We start from the raw sequence: 18,505 nt of genomic DNA on the forward strand, positions 1-18,505 counted from the left end.
CACCCAGTCGTTACTTTATCTGCAAATTCTTAATGCATGAATAATCACTGCTGATAATCAGATCAAGAGTATTACTCTCTCTGGCTGCCTCTCGAACATGTTGCTGTAGAAAACATGTCTTCAATAAATCCACAAAAATCTTGCTAGTGACAAGTGACCAACTCACTAGTTCCAGTCAATATCTGGAAAGTTAAAATCCCCATTATAAGACATTCTGATTTACTGACCCCACTATTTCTCTACACAATTGCTCATCAGATTCATTAGGCCTATAACACACACCTACTCTCATTTTTCCCTTCCCAGTGCTTATGTCACACCAAACAGACTCAATGTTGCAGTGTCCACCAACATCAATTGGATGCACTTAGATTTTGTGTTTCTTAATTAACAGCATAATTCCTCCCTTCCTGTACATATTGTACTCTCCAAATTCCAATTCTGCACTGCTGATGTCTGTATAACACTACATCTCTGATATCCCAACAATATCTGCCTTTGATGTCTTGACTAACACTTCAAGCTCATCAAATTTATTAACTATACTCTTAGCATTGGTGTATATGCAAGTATACATGTACCTGTTTCTACTCTTAGTTACCCTAACACAGCCCGTGTATTTATTTGTTCCACTATGACTCCCAGCAGTCTTGGAAATCCCCATTGCCTTACTTTCCAGGCTGCTGCTCATTCTCATAGCAGTGCAAGAATCACTTTTGCCTCTGCCTGCAGCCACTGTTAACCTTTTAGTCTGTTTATCCCCCCAAGCTAGCTGTTTTCCGACCCCCTTAACACTGCCTCGATAGCATCAGCAAATATTCTTGCACCCTTTCTATATAAGTGTACCCCATCCCTGTAGAAGCAGTCTCTCCTGTCAACAAGCGCAGACCAGGCTGAAAAAAAATTCTACCCCTTGAGCCTTGCACAATCTTTCCAGGGCCAAATAGATCGACAAAGCTCGTATCATATACTTCCTCCTATTGTATCTGGGCAGAATTGCAGACACTTTCACATTCAACCCTAACTCGTGACTTTTTTCCAACATTGACCTGTACTTGTTGAGTAAATCTGCAGTCTCTTACTCTTAATGTCATTAGTTCCAACATGTACAACAATATCACCTATTGTGCCCTTAAAAGATATCTGTTCTATGTCATCAACTTTTGCTCCTAGCAGACATACCCTGATCTTGTTCCACCTATCCTTCTTGCATAGTATATTCTCCATCTCCCTGACAATAGAGTCACAAACAATAACTAGTTCCTTTGAGATCAGCACATTCTGCCTTGGAGATTGCCTATGTTGCCTGATGCACTGGAGTGACCTCTGTTGTTGAGCTCAGCAGCTGAGAGCTTGATGGACCCCTCATATTAATTTCTTCGCATTTACCCTACACTTCAATCTCTCATTTATTATTTATTATTTATTTTTTTTTTGGTAGTTGTTGGCGCATCGGCTTCTGTGGCCATAGTGCACCCCCCAAGGTTTTTTTGCAGTACTTTGATCCAAGCCCGAGGCGGGATTCGAACCCGCGACCTTTGGGTTGCCAGGAAGGCACTTTACCCACCTGGCTAGCCCGGTCGGCTCAATCTCTCATAAACATCCATCAGAACACTGAGTTGGCACCTAATTTCTTGATGCTCTAGACACCTAGCGCACACACACACACAAAGGCATCCTCCTTGGCTAGATCATGTCCTGTTTCAGAAACATTGGCAAACATTTCACATTTTGCACATTTTTTGAGACTGATGCATTGGAGAAACGCCCCCTTCGTTTCTCCCCTGACTCACAGCACTCTTGCTAGTCTGTGATCTTTGCTTCACAGCTCTAGTCTGGGTCATGATTTTCATTTAAATACAATTTAATTAACAATGAAATTTAATAAGATTAATAATCCAAACTATGGTATAACCCTGGCACTAGGGAATTGGAAGATGAATCTGTGGTAACAAGACAAAGAAAATAACAATGGAAGACCTAGAGTTAATATTACAAAAATCAAAAAATTGAAAAAGCCCAGGCATAGACAATTTGAATATGGGGCATCTTACTAAAATTATTTAGCATATGGCATAAGCAACAGGTACCCAAAGATTGGGAAACAGGAATAGTAATCAATTTACGCAAAAAAAGGCTCCAGAAATAACCCTAACAACTACAGAGGGATAACACTGCTGTCAACTGCTGCAAAGCTATACTCTAATATAGTAAAGAATAAACTTAATAAATACAGTGAATAATTCTTAGAAGAACAATGTGGTTTCAGAAAAGGGAGAAGCACAATAGATGCCATTTTCTCACTAAACAACTTTTGGAGAAAAGAAGAGAATTCAATCTACTTACATTTCTGCTCTTTATTGATTATGAAAAAGCATATGACAATGTGAACCGGGGAAAAAACTTTGGCAGATTTTATGTGAAGAAAATATCCCAACCCAACTCCAGAAAGTGATGCAAAGCCTATATAAAAACTCAAGTCTGTATAAAATATTCTAATGGCCTACTATCAGACCAAATTAACACCAATAAAGGAGTCAAACAAGGATGTGACTATCACTAAATTTATTTAATATCTACATCAATAAAATTCTTAAAGAATGGAAACAAACAATTAACAACTGAACAACAGGAATAAAATCCAAACTATATTATATGCTGATGATCAAGTTATAATTGCAAAATTCAAAGATGAACTACAGATAGCAGCAAATGAACTGAATAAAATAGGTAAAAAGACGAGATGAAAATCTCCACCTCAAAAACAAAATCAATGGGATTATGTGGAAAAAACATGCAAAGAGTCAAAATTGTTATTGATGATAAAATAATAGAACAAATATCTGACTTCACTTATTTGGGAAATTTAATATCAAATGAAGGGAAAGACATGCACACTACAAAAATATAATAAATTGAATGGAATGATAAACGCCACTTCGGAAAACAAATGACAACTGAAACAAAATTACGACTGCACAACGTCACTTCAAAACCAGCCCTCTTCTACAGCTGTGAGACTTAGGTCATAAATAAGAAAGATGCGCACAAACTAGAATCAACACAAATGAGATTTTTAAGACCATTATTAGGCTTTACAAGGCTAGACCACCAAAGAAATTTAGATATCCGCGAGAAATTAAAAGTAGATAACAGTAAATGACATAAAATGGTATCAGAAAAAATGGATCAGCTACATAGAAAGAATGAACCCCGAATGGATCCCAAAATTAGCCTTTAACTACAAAATTAGCCTTTAACCTACAGGCAAGAGGATGTTGGTCGACCAAGACAACGATGGCAAGATCAAGACAACCTCCAAGGGCTACAACAGAACAGATCTTAAAAGACCTAAGCCGGACCAAGTTCATGATAATGATAATAATATTTTTGATTAATTGATAATACTATAATAAGCTAACAGATTCCTAATTGAGTGCTTCGTATTACGCTATCTAGTTTTACTTTATACCTTACGATATCAGTTCGAGATATATATATATATACACATTACACTATTTCTTATTGACTACAATATGGCGGCTAGTTCAACAATATTGGCGCCAACACTGGGAGTCGTAACTTCCAAAATCGCTAGTTTAAATTCAAAACAAGAAGCTAACGAATGCTACTAAACCTATTGAATATCTCTGTAAAACACCGCAATCCCCTAGTGGACACTTGGCCAGTACGGTCGAGTAAATTAGTGCTCCGTTATTTGAGTTAATTATTTTGCGTTTCTCGGATTAAATTCTGGTGTAGTACAATCCATATGAGAAGGTGAGTCTTTTGGTGTCTTTTTCAAGCTGAACTTCTAAGGCGTTGAACAGAAATAGAGATTTTAAAATTTTCACATCATGTCGTTTTTCTCTACGACGTGCACTATGGCGACGCCCTATAGGTTCGGCCATTGTTCTTCAGATTCTAATTAAGTATAAATTAGAGGCGCTTCAGAGGAAATAACTATAACCATTTTAAATCTTCTAATAGAACTGCAATGCCTTTTTAAATTATGTATCCTGTGAGTTTATCATTGTATACTCGTCCAGTTTTTTTTTTTTTTTCCCCGGGAGCTGCTAACTGCTTAGAAAATACAACCACGTGGAGGTGGCCATTCCTTCTTCCCTAGTTGAAGAATGAAGGGGTTAGTCTGCGGTGACTAACTGTGCCACGTGTCACTACTGTGTCACGTGACTCAGTTCCCATTGGCTGACAGTTCGGAGGTTGAAGTAGCGTTGGATAAATTATTTTAGTAATCAAACTGAACCCAATCTAATGATGATATCATGATATGGAATTAATAGTTGATTTTTATTAATATTGTATTATTGGCATCTATTAATAATGATTTTTGATCTTTAATCGGGTGCTAATTAGTGCTAGTTTGTACTGACGTCATATTCCACTGAACTCGTATTACAGTGACGTGTCTTCTAACAGAATACTGAATTAACTATGGTAGATTATGACACCCCCTTCTGAAAGTAATTGGAACTAATAAATACCAGAAGTAAATCTTTAGCCTAAAATAAATTATCTGGAAACCAACACTAAAATTGGTAGACTGCGCTACCTTATCGGATTTTCATCCAAACCAGCACAAACATAACGTATGAGTTCTCGAGAAGAGTCCAGCTCCTCAGCCCCAGAGGATGTTCCTCAGGATGCGGGGGATGAGGCTGAGGCTTCGGGGCCCCCTCCTCCCTAGGGCGCCAGTAAGAACTGCTTCCAGGAAGAAGAAAAAGAAAACTAAAAAGAAATCCAAGTACCGGGAGCCTCACTCTCCCCCTCTGCTTCCCCTTGATGATAACAGTAAGTCTCCTTGTGCCGAGCCCCCAGATTCCGACCCAGACCCGCTGATGTCATCAAAATTAGAATTTAGCATGTCGACACCAGTTGCCAATTCAACTACTAAAAATCCAGCTTCAGATTCTTCTCATCTACAAGCCTCCCCACCACTTCTGAAACTGGCCACTAAGGCTTATTCTGCATCTCCAGCAGCCTTTCAACTTGCTGCAGTTCAACCGATATTGCCAACCCCAAAAGCAGCTTCCGCATTACTCTTAGCAAGCGATGCTACCCCAGTTCCTGCAGTAACTAGCAATACAGCCTCTACTGCCCAACCAAGCTATTCAGCTGCAGCCACTCCTGCTACTCTAACTGCAGCTGCTCTGACACAATCGGCCCTCGATCAAACTATAGCGGCTGGAATTCAAACCTCCAGCAAGCTGGCAATTCCATCTACATTAGTCCCAACTCTGACTGTCAACACTGATAATACTTCATCTCTATCCCTGCATCAGGTAGTAGCAATGCTACACAAAAAACTGGTTGTGTTCCTTAACCAAGACTCCAATAGAATTACAAAGTCAGCTAGCAATACGGTACAAGAGCTTTGGAATAATTTGGAGACTATCTCCACAGCTCTCCTAATAGACAATGAGAAACTAAAAGCAGTTAATGCTGAACTCAAGTCCAAAATCCAGCTATTAGAAAAAGTGGTTGATACAGTCTCCAAGTTCTCACCAAATCTCTCAGAGAGTTCTGAACAAGACATGAGCCCTCCTTTGGAAATTCTGCTGGCACGCACCTATGTTGCTGCAGTGAAAACACAGCCCTCCGGAACCAGACCAGAACCAACCTCCAACCTACGGATAAATAGATCAGAAATGCAGAGCCCACAACATGTCCTACTACTGAGAGCCATTGAAGATTCTGAGTTAAAAACAAGTAGCGCGGTAAAGAACCTTGTTCAAAACACCCTGAAGAATGAATTTAAATCAATCAAAGTCAAGTCACTGCGCCCTGTAAGAAACAGAGGAGTTATTATTGAAACTGCCTCAAAACAGGACCTGGAAAACATCTCTACAGCGAGTTCATTTCAAACTGCTGGGGTTATAGCTGGTCCTCCAAAGATGAGTAACCCATCAGTGATCATCTATACTATCCCCAATTCAATGACCAACGACGAGTTGGCAGAAGACATGTACCACAAAAACCTGGTGGACTATGGAGTCACCTTGGATGAAATAAAGAAAGGAGTAACATTCAGATTCTCCACAAGTGCGAAAGGCAGGTCTACTGCCCATAGAGTCATAAAACTAGACCCCTATCTTTACAAAAAAGTTATATCGCTCAACAGAATTTTTCTGGGCTGTAGTTCCCACAAGTTCAGGCCATTCATCACTGTGGTAACCAAGTGCTTCCTTTGCCTGGGTCATGGGCACACTTCTGTCCACTGCACCCACACTTCTCCAACGTGCGGACACGTTCATGCTGAATGTCCATACCGAGACGAACTTCCAAGCTGCATCAACTGCAAACGGAGAAAGAAAGACCATCAACACTCAAAGAGGTAAATTGCCCAGAGTATCAACGAGCTCTAGAGACTGCACGGCAAAGGACCACTAATGGATAAGAACCTAATTTCTCAACAACAGCTCACCAGACCTGCCCTGGCAGCATCATCCTCAGCAGCCAGTAATAGTCAGAACTCCAGCCAAATTAAATTATGCATCATGCAGATAAACGCTCACCATTCCCGCACAGTTGCGGATGAAATAAGACAGGCAGCCGAGACTCACCAAATCGACATAATTGCAATACAGGAGCCATACACCATCAAAGTCCCAGCAGAAAACACAAGATAGTGGGCTATTCAATGCAGACAAGACTCATACAGCCAGCTAGCACTGACCCTAAGACCTGCATAGTTGTACTCAATAAGCAAATTGATGTCCTTATAATTCACGGGCTCTGCACAAAGTTTGCTACTTGCATCCAGGTTAGGTTCTTTTCAATCACACTATATATCATCTCCCTCTACTGTTCGCCTTCCAGGGATATAGATGACTTCCTAAGATATATTGGGTTTGCCATTGACCTTCTTAACTCTAACAGTATACTAATAACAGCAGACGTTAATGCTAAATCCCCATTGTGGTTCTCAACTTCCTTGGATGCACGTGGGCGACTTCTAGAGGAATTAATTCTGAACAGAAATTTAACCATCCATAACCTACCCAACAATCTTCCGACATATTGTAGCACCACTGGACAAGCTAATATTGATGTCACACTAACCACCAATGACTTACGGACATGCGTCTGGGACTGGGTCACAATACCGGATTGGACGATAAGTGACCATCGGGTCATCTATTTTCACATTGGGACCAGGTGCCTGCCGACAACTACTAAGGAAAGAGTGACAGAATTAGTAAGGTTTTCCCTAAGAACAGTCGACTGGGATGCCTTCGACTTCTCCATCAATAGAGACTTTCCAACACATGACCCTCTCCAATATGAAGAAGCAACACCAGAAGAATACAGTGAAGTAATACAAACAGCAATTACCAGAGCTTCGTATAGAGCAACAAGGAAGAAAGTCCCATGCAACAGACCTTGTGCATGGTGGAACACGGAACTTATGACACTCACTAAGGAGGGAAGTCCACCGCGCACGAAAGCAGTATCAGAACCGACGAAACTGGCCAGCAGCAGACGTCGAAAGGCTACACAGGGAATACTTGAATAAAAGGAATACATACACCAAGGCAATAGCAACTAGAAAGCGAGAAACCTGGGCTACATTCGTCCTAGAATCTGGAAATTCAAACCCCTGGGGGTTACTGTATAAAATCACACGGGGAAAAACCTTCACAACAGATATCTCTGGCACTGTCCAGGCTGATCAAAATGAAACCACCAAGTGGACTGACTCTGTCAGTGCCATCATAAATAAGCTCTTCCCGGACGACAACCCTCAGAATGACTTGCCAGAACACAAAAGTATCCGGAAGAAGAATGCCGAATATATAACACAGACCCAAGCTGAACCCTTCACCGTTCTGGAATTGAATCAGGTCCTCAAAAAAGTAAATACGAAAAAGTGCCCGGGACTGGATTTAATTGAATATGCCTTCATCATTAGATTTCACAAATTAAAGCCAGAACATCTTCTATTATTGTACAATAAATGCCTCCAAAAATCAAAGTTCCCCCAGCCCTGGAAGGTTGCACTTCTCCACCTAATACCAAAACCAAATAAACCAATAACAAACCCTCGTTCATACAGACCAATTGCCCTGCTGGCAAACCTGGGCAAGACCAAGACCTTGGGGAAAGACTAATGGCCATCCGAATCACGAATCTCTTTCTCTCCAAAGGTATGATTTCACCAGCCCAATATGGATTCACCCAGGGCAGATCATGTGAAGATGCCCTCTCTGATTTGATCCTGCATCTGGAAACTTCGCAATCCAAATATGAACTCGCTCTGTTTATTGACTTCGAGGGGGGGCCTTCGATAATGTATGGTGGGAAAGTGCACTGGAACGTCTTTGCACAGCAGAATGTCCAAACAATCTTTACTGGCTGTTCGGAAGCTACTTCTCACAACGTACAATAGTAGTTAAGTCAAAATATCGCCAAGTCCTTAAACCCATCCACCGTGGGTGTCCCCAGGGCCCTGTCCTGGGGCCCTTGGTGTGGAATATGGTGCTCCAGAGCTGGCTCAGTAACAGTTTTGAAAATACGAAAATCATAGCATTCGCCGACGACCTCGCCATCGTGGTCGCTGGTCATTCAAGAGCAGCCCTCGAATCCACAGCACAGCGAGTACTCAACCATCTCTCTCTCTACCTGGACAACAATCAACAAACTGCAAATCAACCCTGCCAAAACTAAGATGATGGTGTTTAAAAACCGACTCGACTTACGAAGGCCTCCCAAGGTCAAAATCAACGGAACCCAGCTAACCTTCGTAGAACAGACAAAAGTCCTGGGAGTAGTATAGACAACCGCCTGTCTTTCTTCCCCCATCTACAGCATCTGAGTTCCAAGACCAAAAGGTTCTCCACTGCAATTATACAGATCTCAAGAAGTGAGTGGGGACTATCAAAACGAACCCTTCTTTATTATAAAGCTGTCTTTCTCCTAATAGTAACCTATGCTGCCGGGGTCTGGTTTCACAGAGTTCCCATCATTAAGATGAAAGAAAAGCTAAACTCTATACAAAGAGCTATGTTACTGGTGACCCATCGAATCTGCCGTACAGTCTCTACAGCAGCTCTCCAAATTATAGCAGGCACCCTCCCTCTCGACCTTTACACAATCTACAAGGGGCTCTGCTATCGAATTAAAAAAAGGTATTCTGGCAACAATCCTGGATATAGAACTCTCACTAACTACGGATATAAAGCAGGAGAAATCTCGATGTCTCAATAAACTCTTCAATGTATGGCAAACCAGATGGGATTCTTCTACTGTAGGGGTTGTAACTCGGAGTTTTCTTCCGGAGGTAACCTTTGCAACCACTAAAAATAACGCCCGATGGTTCTCCCTCAGCCTCGAATCTTCCTTTCTCATTACCGGACACGGTTCTCTAAATGAGAAACTGCATACACTGGGACTCATCGACACTCCCTACTGCTTTTGCGGACAAAGTGAAAGTTGGAAACACTTGCTTCTGGAGTGTGTACATTACAACGACATCAGAAACCGTCTCCAGAATAAGATCCAGGACTTCCCACCAGCAGATCTGCATCAACTGATATGTACCCAAAACAACCTCGAAGCCTTCCAGACCTTTGCAGCTGAGGTATTTGTCTGGAGGAGGACACTGATTGCCAATTACCAACGTGGAAATGCCGATCATTAACAATTCCACTGCCAACTGAAAGTCACCCCTTCTACTATTTTTTTTTTTTACCTTTTTTCTAACCTCCGTTCTGCATTGTTTCTGGGTCCTGCCCTGGAACTAGGAGCAGCTTTGGCTCACCTTTTCTTCTTTCTCACTCTGTGCAGGATAGATAACCACTCTCCTATTTTTTTCTTTTTTTTTTTCCATTCTCTCTCTGCTGGCACCCGATTTACATCTTTCTCTTCACTGTAGCCAGGGTGTGGGATTAAAATTATTTATTTATTCTTTAATTATTTTTATTTTTTATTTATTTATTCATTTATTTTTATTTATTTATTTTTTTTTTTCATTTACTTAGCTTCATCCCCCCCCCCCAACCTGCGTTCTGCACTGATTCCGGGTCCTGCTACTAGGAGCAGCCTTGGCTCACCTTTTCTTCTTTCTCACTCTGTGCAGAATAGATAACCACTCTCACATTTTTTTTATTTTTTTTTTCTTCTTACTCTCTCTCTCTGCTGGCACCCCGACTTACATCTTCCTCTTCACTGTGGGATTAAAATTATTTAAATATTCTGTAATTATTATTATTATTGTTTATTTATTTCTTTTTTTTTTTTTTTTCATTTACTTAGCTTCATTTTTTTTTCATCACAGGGAATTTATTTTAATTTATTTTTTATTTTTATTTTATTTATTTATTTATTATTATTATTTTTTTTCATTATTTTTTTATTTATTTAATATATTCTCTTTTTCACCACGGGGAATTATTATAACTATTTATTTGTTTATTATTATTATTTTTTTTTTTTTTTCCCCCCTCTCTGGAGTGGGCCCCCAGAGAAATCTGGCCCACCTTTTGGCAACATCAGGTGGTTCAGAGTCTCGTATCGAGACAGTACGTGCTCCATTGGTACTGGCCCACCTTCCCGTGGTGTGGACGAGTACCCAGAATCATCTGTCCAGGTGACTGATGCTTCTAGGTAGCCAAGAGGCCAGAACAGAACACACACACAATACACACAAACCGACATCACACACATCTGGCCCATTTGTAGTGATACTGTTCTTCACAGAGATATGAGGCGGAGTTGAACTCACGTTCTAGGAGCCACCCTTTACAAAAACACATGTCCATCTCTGTAAAACACAATGTAGTATGTTAATTATCAAAGAATACAGTAAAAATTAAAAATACTTATCCCTTTAATAATCCACCAATCATCAATAGCAGCCAAAAATCCACCAACTGTTCTCTTCCGCGACTAGAGCTTTAACTAGTCAAGAATATTAGCAAGGGACTCTTTGCTTTAACAAAAGCAGAGTCCCTTGCTAATATTCTTTGCACTCTTAGTGAAACTGTTTGTGCACCTTACCATGTTTCAGCCCCCTAAATAACTAGATTATACTAATTTATATGTACTTTAAGCTTCTGTGCTGCATGATAACTTAAACATTCCAATGCATTTTTTTCTCTGCCACTGAACTCATCAGTTCATTGAACATCCATTTTGGTTTAAGACCTGAACATTTTAGTTGGTATAAAAGGCTTAGTAGCCTCTGTGAGCACTTCAATTGTTTAAAATGGGAAATGTTTACAGAGGCTACTAAGTTTTTTAAGGAAAGTGCTTACTGCTTCCCTAAGCACTTTCTATTTCTTAAAAATCAGTTGTCAAATTGCAAATATCATTTAAAATAGTTTAAGTAATGCCTGAGCTAATATCACCTTTGCAAAAACAAAGTGTATCCTATCCCTGTAGAAGCAGTCTCTCCTGTTAACAAGCACAGACCAGGCTGGGAAAAATTCTACCACTTGAGCCTTGCACAATCTTTCCAGGGCCGGATTGATCGACAAAGCTCCCATCATATACTCCCTCCTATCGTGTCTGGGCAGAATTGCAGACACTTTCAAATTCAACCCTAATTCACGGCTTTTTTTCAACGGTGACCTGTACTTGTTTAGTAATTCTGCCAGTCTCCTACTGTTAATATTATTAGTGCTAACGTGTACAACAATATCACCTTTTGTGCCCTTAAAAGATGATATCTGCTCTACAATGTCATCAAACTTTGCCCCTGGCAGACATACCCTGGTCCTGTTTTTACACAAAATGTTCCCCGTTCCCCCTGACAATAGAGTCACCGACAACTTCTAGTTCCTGTGGGACCAGTGCATTCTGCCTTGGGGGTTGCTGCCGTGTTGTGTGATGTTCAAGTGCAAGCTCTGCCATTGATGTGGGCAGCTGAGAGCTTGATGGGCCCCCTCAATTTAGATCATTCGAGGGCATCCACCCTGTCCTTCAAGTTCTCATATAGGCCCATAACAACACTGAGTTAATCCAAGCTCAGAAAAATTCTACCTCAAAGCCTTTTACAATGTCTCCAGAGCCAAAGCGATCTAAAATTTGAGACACTCAAATTTATTTGTAACTTGTAGATTTTTCTCAGCATCACCTCATACCTTTAAGTAAAGCCTCAGGTTGCCTATATAACAATCAGTTTTTGTGCCTTTAAAATATGATAATTGTTTAACAATCACTAACTTTTGCCCTGGTAATATGTGATGTTTTATTAATTTAAATAATTGGTATCAAATTCTTAACCAATGGGCAAGATATTTAACTCAAACTGCCTAATTATCATAGGACAGAAAGAGGGCATTAATTAGTTATTTTATTATTATATCTAGTATAAAACATATGTTAAAATATTATGATATCCAGTCAAATACAGTATAATAAGTGTTTGAAAGTAGCAGGAGACCAGTGCTGCATAGAGCTTGCTACTCATTGCCTTTAATTTTTAATTTGTGACTAATGTGATTTTATCTTCAATAAATAATCATCTACCTGTAACTAACCTCGTGAAATGGGAAAGGATAATGGGAAAGTATTCAAGTTTTGTATTTTAAGCAAAAATTTATTGATCAATTAATTTAAAAAACCATTTCTTAAAAAAAAAAGTGTAAAAAACTACAGAAAACATCTTTGATGAAATTACATTTAGAAAAAATATAAAAGGTACCAATCCATTTATTTCCTCACATCACCATTGATAAAAGATATTTTTTACAATTACATGTACTTTACCTCTCCATAGGAGATAATTTAATTGTTAGGCCACATTAGCTGTATTTTCTTCAAGCTTAAGAATTTTGAGTTATATTTTCAGAAACCATTACAGAATCCCACCATAAAATTGACTGCTGTTTTAAATTAGCAAAATATAATTCACTAACATGCCATAATTTAATGCTCTCTTGTCTAGTAAACCTCCAGGCTTCTTGTAATACTTCCTGTAAATCACCTAGGGTATTAAGGTCATGGCCTAAATATAAATGAACTGCTACTGCATACCCCATTATGGAAATGTAGATAAAAAATAGCAATCCAAAAAACCAAATTATCCTTGAACCTAGAAAATAAATTTTATAATTAGTTTAAAATAATTATAAACTAATTATAATTAGTTTAAAATAATTTTAGATAACAGACATGTCCACAATAACACTACTAGAGAAAACTAATGATGTAGAATATACAGCAGATTCTGATTAAGATAGCCTTCCATGCCACCTGAGTTGGAAAATTAGTAGTAAACTCAGTCATACACAAATTTCTTGAAATAAACCTAATCATTTATATAAAGAATATCTATACAGGTACAGCTCACCCAAATGATTACCAGAGACTGCTTGAATAAAAAAAAAAGTTATTCACAATTTCAATGCTTTGCATTTTTTTCTCATTTCAACTACTTTTAGTAATCTTTATATTCAAGTGAAGTCCTTGTAATTACTAGTGCTCAACTTCTGTACAGTAAATATCTCAGATATGATATTCATCTGAAAAAATGTTCTGAACATATACTGTTATTGAAAGAGGATTATCCCAATCTGAAGTAGTATTTCATGTTGGAGGATTCACTGATCATCACAATTCCCATTACTAGGCAGATTATATGCCAGAAGTCAATTTTATTTAGAATGAGTACCACATACTTTGTTGTGTTTGTATCTATTAAAGGGACACCACAAAGAGTGAATGCCCCCTTTCAGATGTTTTAAATATCACATGGCCAACTGTTTCATTGGCTGGTCATGATCCAGTGGTTAGTATGAATGGCTACAACTAGAGGTAGTGGATTCAAGCCCATATGCCACCATGAAAATTGCACAGCCCATTTGCTAGAAAAATCCTCCTGACTGCCCTTAATTTCATACTTTTGCATTCACAATAAATATGTAAAATTTTCTGCCCTCAACTGTGATGAAAAAAAAAAAAAAAAAACACAGAACTTTTATTTTAAATGTACAAAAAAAAAAAAAAAAAAAAAACATTATAGACCTGCTGTTCGTGCAAGATGGTGCCCCTCCACATTTAATGCTAACCATCCACATATGGCTGAATAATCACTCTTTCAGGAGGTGATTAAGGACAGTACAAGTTAGATCTGGACTCTCAGCAGATCGTTAATTTGTCTGCTAGGGGTTTAGATCTAACACCTTGCGACTTCTTTTACTTAGGGCTGAGCAAAAAAATAAAATCCGAATCCTTTTGAATAATTTTTTATCTGGTACAGACACTCACATAAAGCAAATCGAAATATTAAAATGTAGGTAAGCATTAATTTTTGATGAAACATTTCACAGGACATTTGGATAATTCTTGCAGAACACCAATTGAAAAATACTGGTCTGGAATATATCAAGAATGGTCCAACCACCATAAAAAATTCAGCCAAAAGCAGTCCTGCAGGCAGAGACAGTAATTTGAGAGACCAATGAAGGGTGAAAAGAATTGCGCAGTCTAAAAGATCAAACTTGGTGAAACATTTCACAGGACGTTTGAAAATTCTTGCAGAACACCAGTTAAAATACTGGTCTGGAGGGTATTAAGAATGGTCAAACAACCATAAAACATTCAGCCAAAGGCAGTCAAGTCCTGCATGTGGAGACAGCTAGTTAATTTGAGAAGCTAATGGAGGGAGAAAAGAATTGTGTAGTCTAACAGATACGCACAATCAGTCAGATGATGTCACACAGTACAACAGTGGTGTGCAAAGGGATATCAAAACAGAATACATCACACACCTAACCATGGATTGGGAGCAGATGACATTTGGAGAGGGAGGGGGCATTCGTGTAACTATGGTCATAGAGGGCACAAAGAACACTGACACTGGACATTTGAGGAGCAGGAAAAGGTTATTTAGTCCAACAAATCCTGTTCCACTTGTTTATTGCTGATAGCAGATCGTGTTTAGGGCATAGCAACAACACAAATCAAATGGATTCATCATGCCAGAAGTCAACACTACAGGCTGTCAGTGGAAGTATGAAGAGCTTGTGGCATACTTTAGCCCCCCCCCCCCCGATTAATTTCAGTGATCTTGAATAATATTCAAGTAAGCTGTGGAATTCGAAAATTGCTCAGGAGACTTAAAGTGTGCCACAAATTCTGCAAGTTTGCAATTGCAGAATTTGTGGCACACTTTTTTTTTCACAGCTTTTGTTTGCAACTCATCCCACAGCTAATCTAAAACAACTGTAGGATGCAATCGAGTCTACATTGCCCAGCATCACTGCACAACTTTAGTACCTTTTTGAGTCCACGCTCTGAGGCTGTTTCAGAGCTAAAGAGTGCTACTTGCTATCAGGTTGGTGTGCCTCATAAACTGGCCACCCAATGTATATTACAAACTAATGCACAAATCGTTCCTACATATGTTGCGCTTTTGTAGCTTAAACAAAATGAAATTAGGAAGTCACTTCACCACAGATAGTTTAGATTTACATATCTTTAAAACTGATAAAGCATTTTAAATTGAAAACAATACCACATTGATTATCAAATCAACTCTAAAGTGAAACTGAAATAAAAGGATTATAAGCATTAATAAACTACCCTTGTTCAAACAAATTACTTAATTTAAATGTAATACATACATGATTCACTTATTGCACTTTTATGATGTAATGCATCTCCATTCTTCTCAGTACCTAAAGAAAATGATTGGTAAATAGTGTTAAATACTTAAAATATTTATTTATATTAAATACATTATTTAATGAAAAATGCTATATTTTGAACTTTAGAATTTATTCAAAATAAGTGAAGTTAAAATTATTTACAAGATATTAATGAAAGCTGTCCTTTCCTCATATGGGAAGGAGGATATCAGTGCAAAACTAATTTTGGATAGCCCATTACAAAACTGTTTATCCATGTGCAGATAATTATGATCATTCTTTATTGAACAGCCCTCATATTTTTAACAATCTAACAACATAAATTTACCTAAGTGTACTCCATATGAAATGATAGTATAAACCAGAGCTACGATGCTCAAATATGTTCTACGTTGATTTCAATATTTGAAAAAGTTTACCTCAATGTGATATGTACAACACTTCCATATGATACTCTCCAGAAATTAAAATGAATGAAACATTAACACAAAATGATTATAGTAAAAAAATTAAATTGAACACAATTAAAAAATAATTAAATTAATTTTAAAATGTTTAATATAAATTTTAAAAAACATTGATTTTCCTTCCTGAAGCTGACAATGCTTTGACCATATTTTGCAATCACAGGAATGAAAATTACCGTGTATGTGAACATGAATCTTAGAGATTGATAGTCTTTGCGCATGTGCTTGTAAAAGACCACAAATCGGAGATTAGATATGGCTAGCGAACGTTAAAAGAATTCATGTAATTTAATTTCAACGTTTCTGTAATTAAGTCTTATATAATTATGTTGGACACTAAGTATTTTGGTCTCGTTGAATAAAAATGTACATTTTTCATTAACAGCATGAAAGACTAATTCTGATGCTGCTAAACAAGAAGCACAAACTGAGGCCGCGTGTTGATTAACACAAATTCAGATGAAACCACGTAGAACCTTAGTAAGATAAGTCACAATCACCACAAAAAAAAAAAATGTTGTATAACAGATCATTTATTTGTGTTGCAAAAGAGGAAAGAACTGAACAATTTTTCAGTATAGCATGTAATTTCTGTATTGGTCTGGCCACAATCTTAAATTCAGTATCTTTAAAGAATGTGTTAAGCTGTTTGTGCCACTGTTCAACATATGGACAGAAATAAAGTATTTTTGATGCTACTATTGTTGGTTGGTGCAGTTTTTTTGTATCCTATCCTTAGCTTGTACCTTAATTCAGTTTATAGTAGGAAAGGGGTAACTGTTGTTTAAGAATCTGCTGGTAAATATCTGTATTTCTGAGTCTAAAGCAGATTCCATCACTGAATATTTATAGGCATTGAGAAATTGGTTAAAAGATAATAGACCTCTTGTAGTTGAACAGGTGATAGCTGTTATAATGCAGAAGCATACCGGTGTTTGATGGTTTATGATAGATGTTAAATTGGATTTTATTCAAGACCTGAGTAAGCATGAAATTTTAAAAATTTAATGACTTAGTATCAATATTTTTCCTTTCCAATGTAAAATTGAGTCTGGGATGAATATTATTAAATGAATGTAAAATGTCTTGGCTAGGGCTACTATCAGTAATAACAAGAACATCATCTAAATATCTCCCATAGTATGTGATATGGGGTAGAAAAGGGATCAAATGTAAACACTCAATCGTTGAGAGACAGACCTCTGATATTAAGCCACTTAAACTTAATTCCATTGGCAAACCAAAAATTAGTTTGTACACTTTTTCTCAAAAGGATGTAGTTGGCTTCAACTAAGAGTTTAAGTGAAAATTTTCTTTAATAGGAAGCTTCGTATAATTAATCGGTATAGAATTATTATTTAACATATCCCAAAGAATATCTAATGTGTAATCAATGTTTACATTCATATGAAATGAATGTAACATCCAGTGAGAATAAATTATCATCACCGAGTCTCGAGTCCTTAAGATTATTAAATAAGGTATCAGTTTTTTATGCCAAATCGTCTTGCCCATCTAAAGGGTTTTATAATACTGTATGCATATGTGGCTAAGGAGGAAAATGATGAGTTTCTGAAAGAAACAATGGGCCCAATAGGAAAACCAGTCTTGTGCAATTTTATCTGACCAAAAAGTGCAGAAATATTGTATGTTCTGGCCTTCCAATTCCTTTAACTGAGACATAATGTAGTTATTTTTTCTATAGAGGGTTAACAAGTATCAAAATTGGATTTCAGGAAAGCTTTTGATACTGTTGCACATGGAAGACTGCTGTACAAATTGGAGAGGTATGGCATTAAGGGTAAGTTGCTACAATGGATAAAGGGATGGTTGAGTGGAAGATGGCAGAGTGTGGTAATCAATGGACACTGCTCTTCGGGAACAAATGTTGTTAGTGGAGTTCCCCAGGGTTTGGTGATGGGCCCATTGTTGTTTTGTATATTTATTACTAATTCAAATCAAAAGGGACTATGAAGCCCAATAAGTCCTATTATTATAATAATATTATATTATAGGTTAAAACCTCATACCTTTGTGTAGGACTGTTAATCTTTCAACACTCAATTGTGAATGATTATAATATGAACTTACCCCCCCATGTATTGTAATATATAAATCAAGTTAAAATAACTATTAATTAAAATAAGCATGTATTCAACTCTCATATCACGTCGAGGGAATCGGAAAGAATCACAGAAAGAATCACAGAGTCTGAGGTCGAGGGTTTCCTGTGCGGACGTGCCTTTCTGCCGCTCTTGGAATAGAGAAGTTTTTTCTGATTTATTTTCTGCTTTATTAGTTTAAATTGACATATTAACTTATTTCCGGTACTTAAAGTTAAAATAACTTAGATAGAGATTTTGTAGGTATTACTTAGTATCGGAAAGGGTATCAAATCCACGTGTTTACCGTTCATAAACGGCC

At 37.8% G+C, this 18,505-nt stretch overlaps 1 protein-coding gene across 1 annotated transcript in view; it reads right to left on the reverse strand.

Moving 5' to 3' along the window:
- Positions 1 to 12,687: 12,687 nt before the first annotated feature.
- Positions 12,688 to 18,505, reverse strand: part of LOC150082032 (uncharacterized) — a 97,289-nt gene continuing 91,471 nt past the window's right edge. The window contains exons 6-7 of the mRNA XM_090379926.1: positions 15,591 to 15,644; positions 12,688 to 13,057 (exon numbers count right to left, since the gene is read on the reverse strand). Of these exons, the coding sequence (XP_090236052.1) occupies positions 12,789 to 13,057; positions 15,591 to 15,644 (323 nt within the window). The 3' untranslated portion in view covers positions 12,688 to 12,788. The remainder of the gene's footprint in view (positions 13,058 to 15,590; positions 15,645 to 18,505) is intronic.

This window comes from Mastigoproctus giganteus, chromosome 8 (genome assembly GCF_048544385.1).
Source record: "Mastigoproctus giganteus isolate SK-2022 chromosome 8, ASM4854438v1, whole genome shotgun sequence".
Taxonomy (NCBI): domain Eukaryota; kingdom Metazoa; phylum Arthropoda; class Arachnida; order Uropygi; family Thelyphonidae; genus Mastigoproctus; species Mastigoproctus giganteus.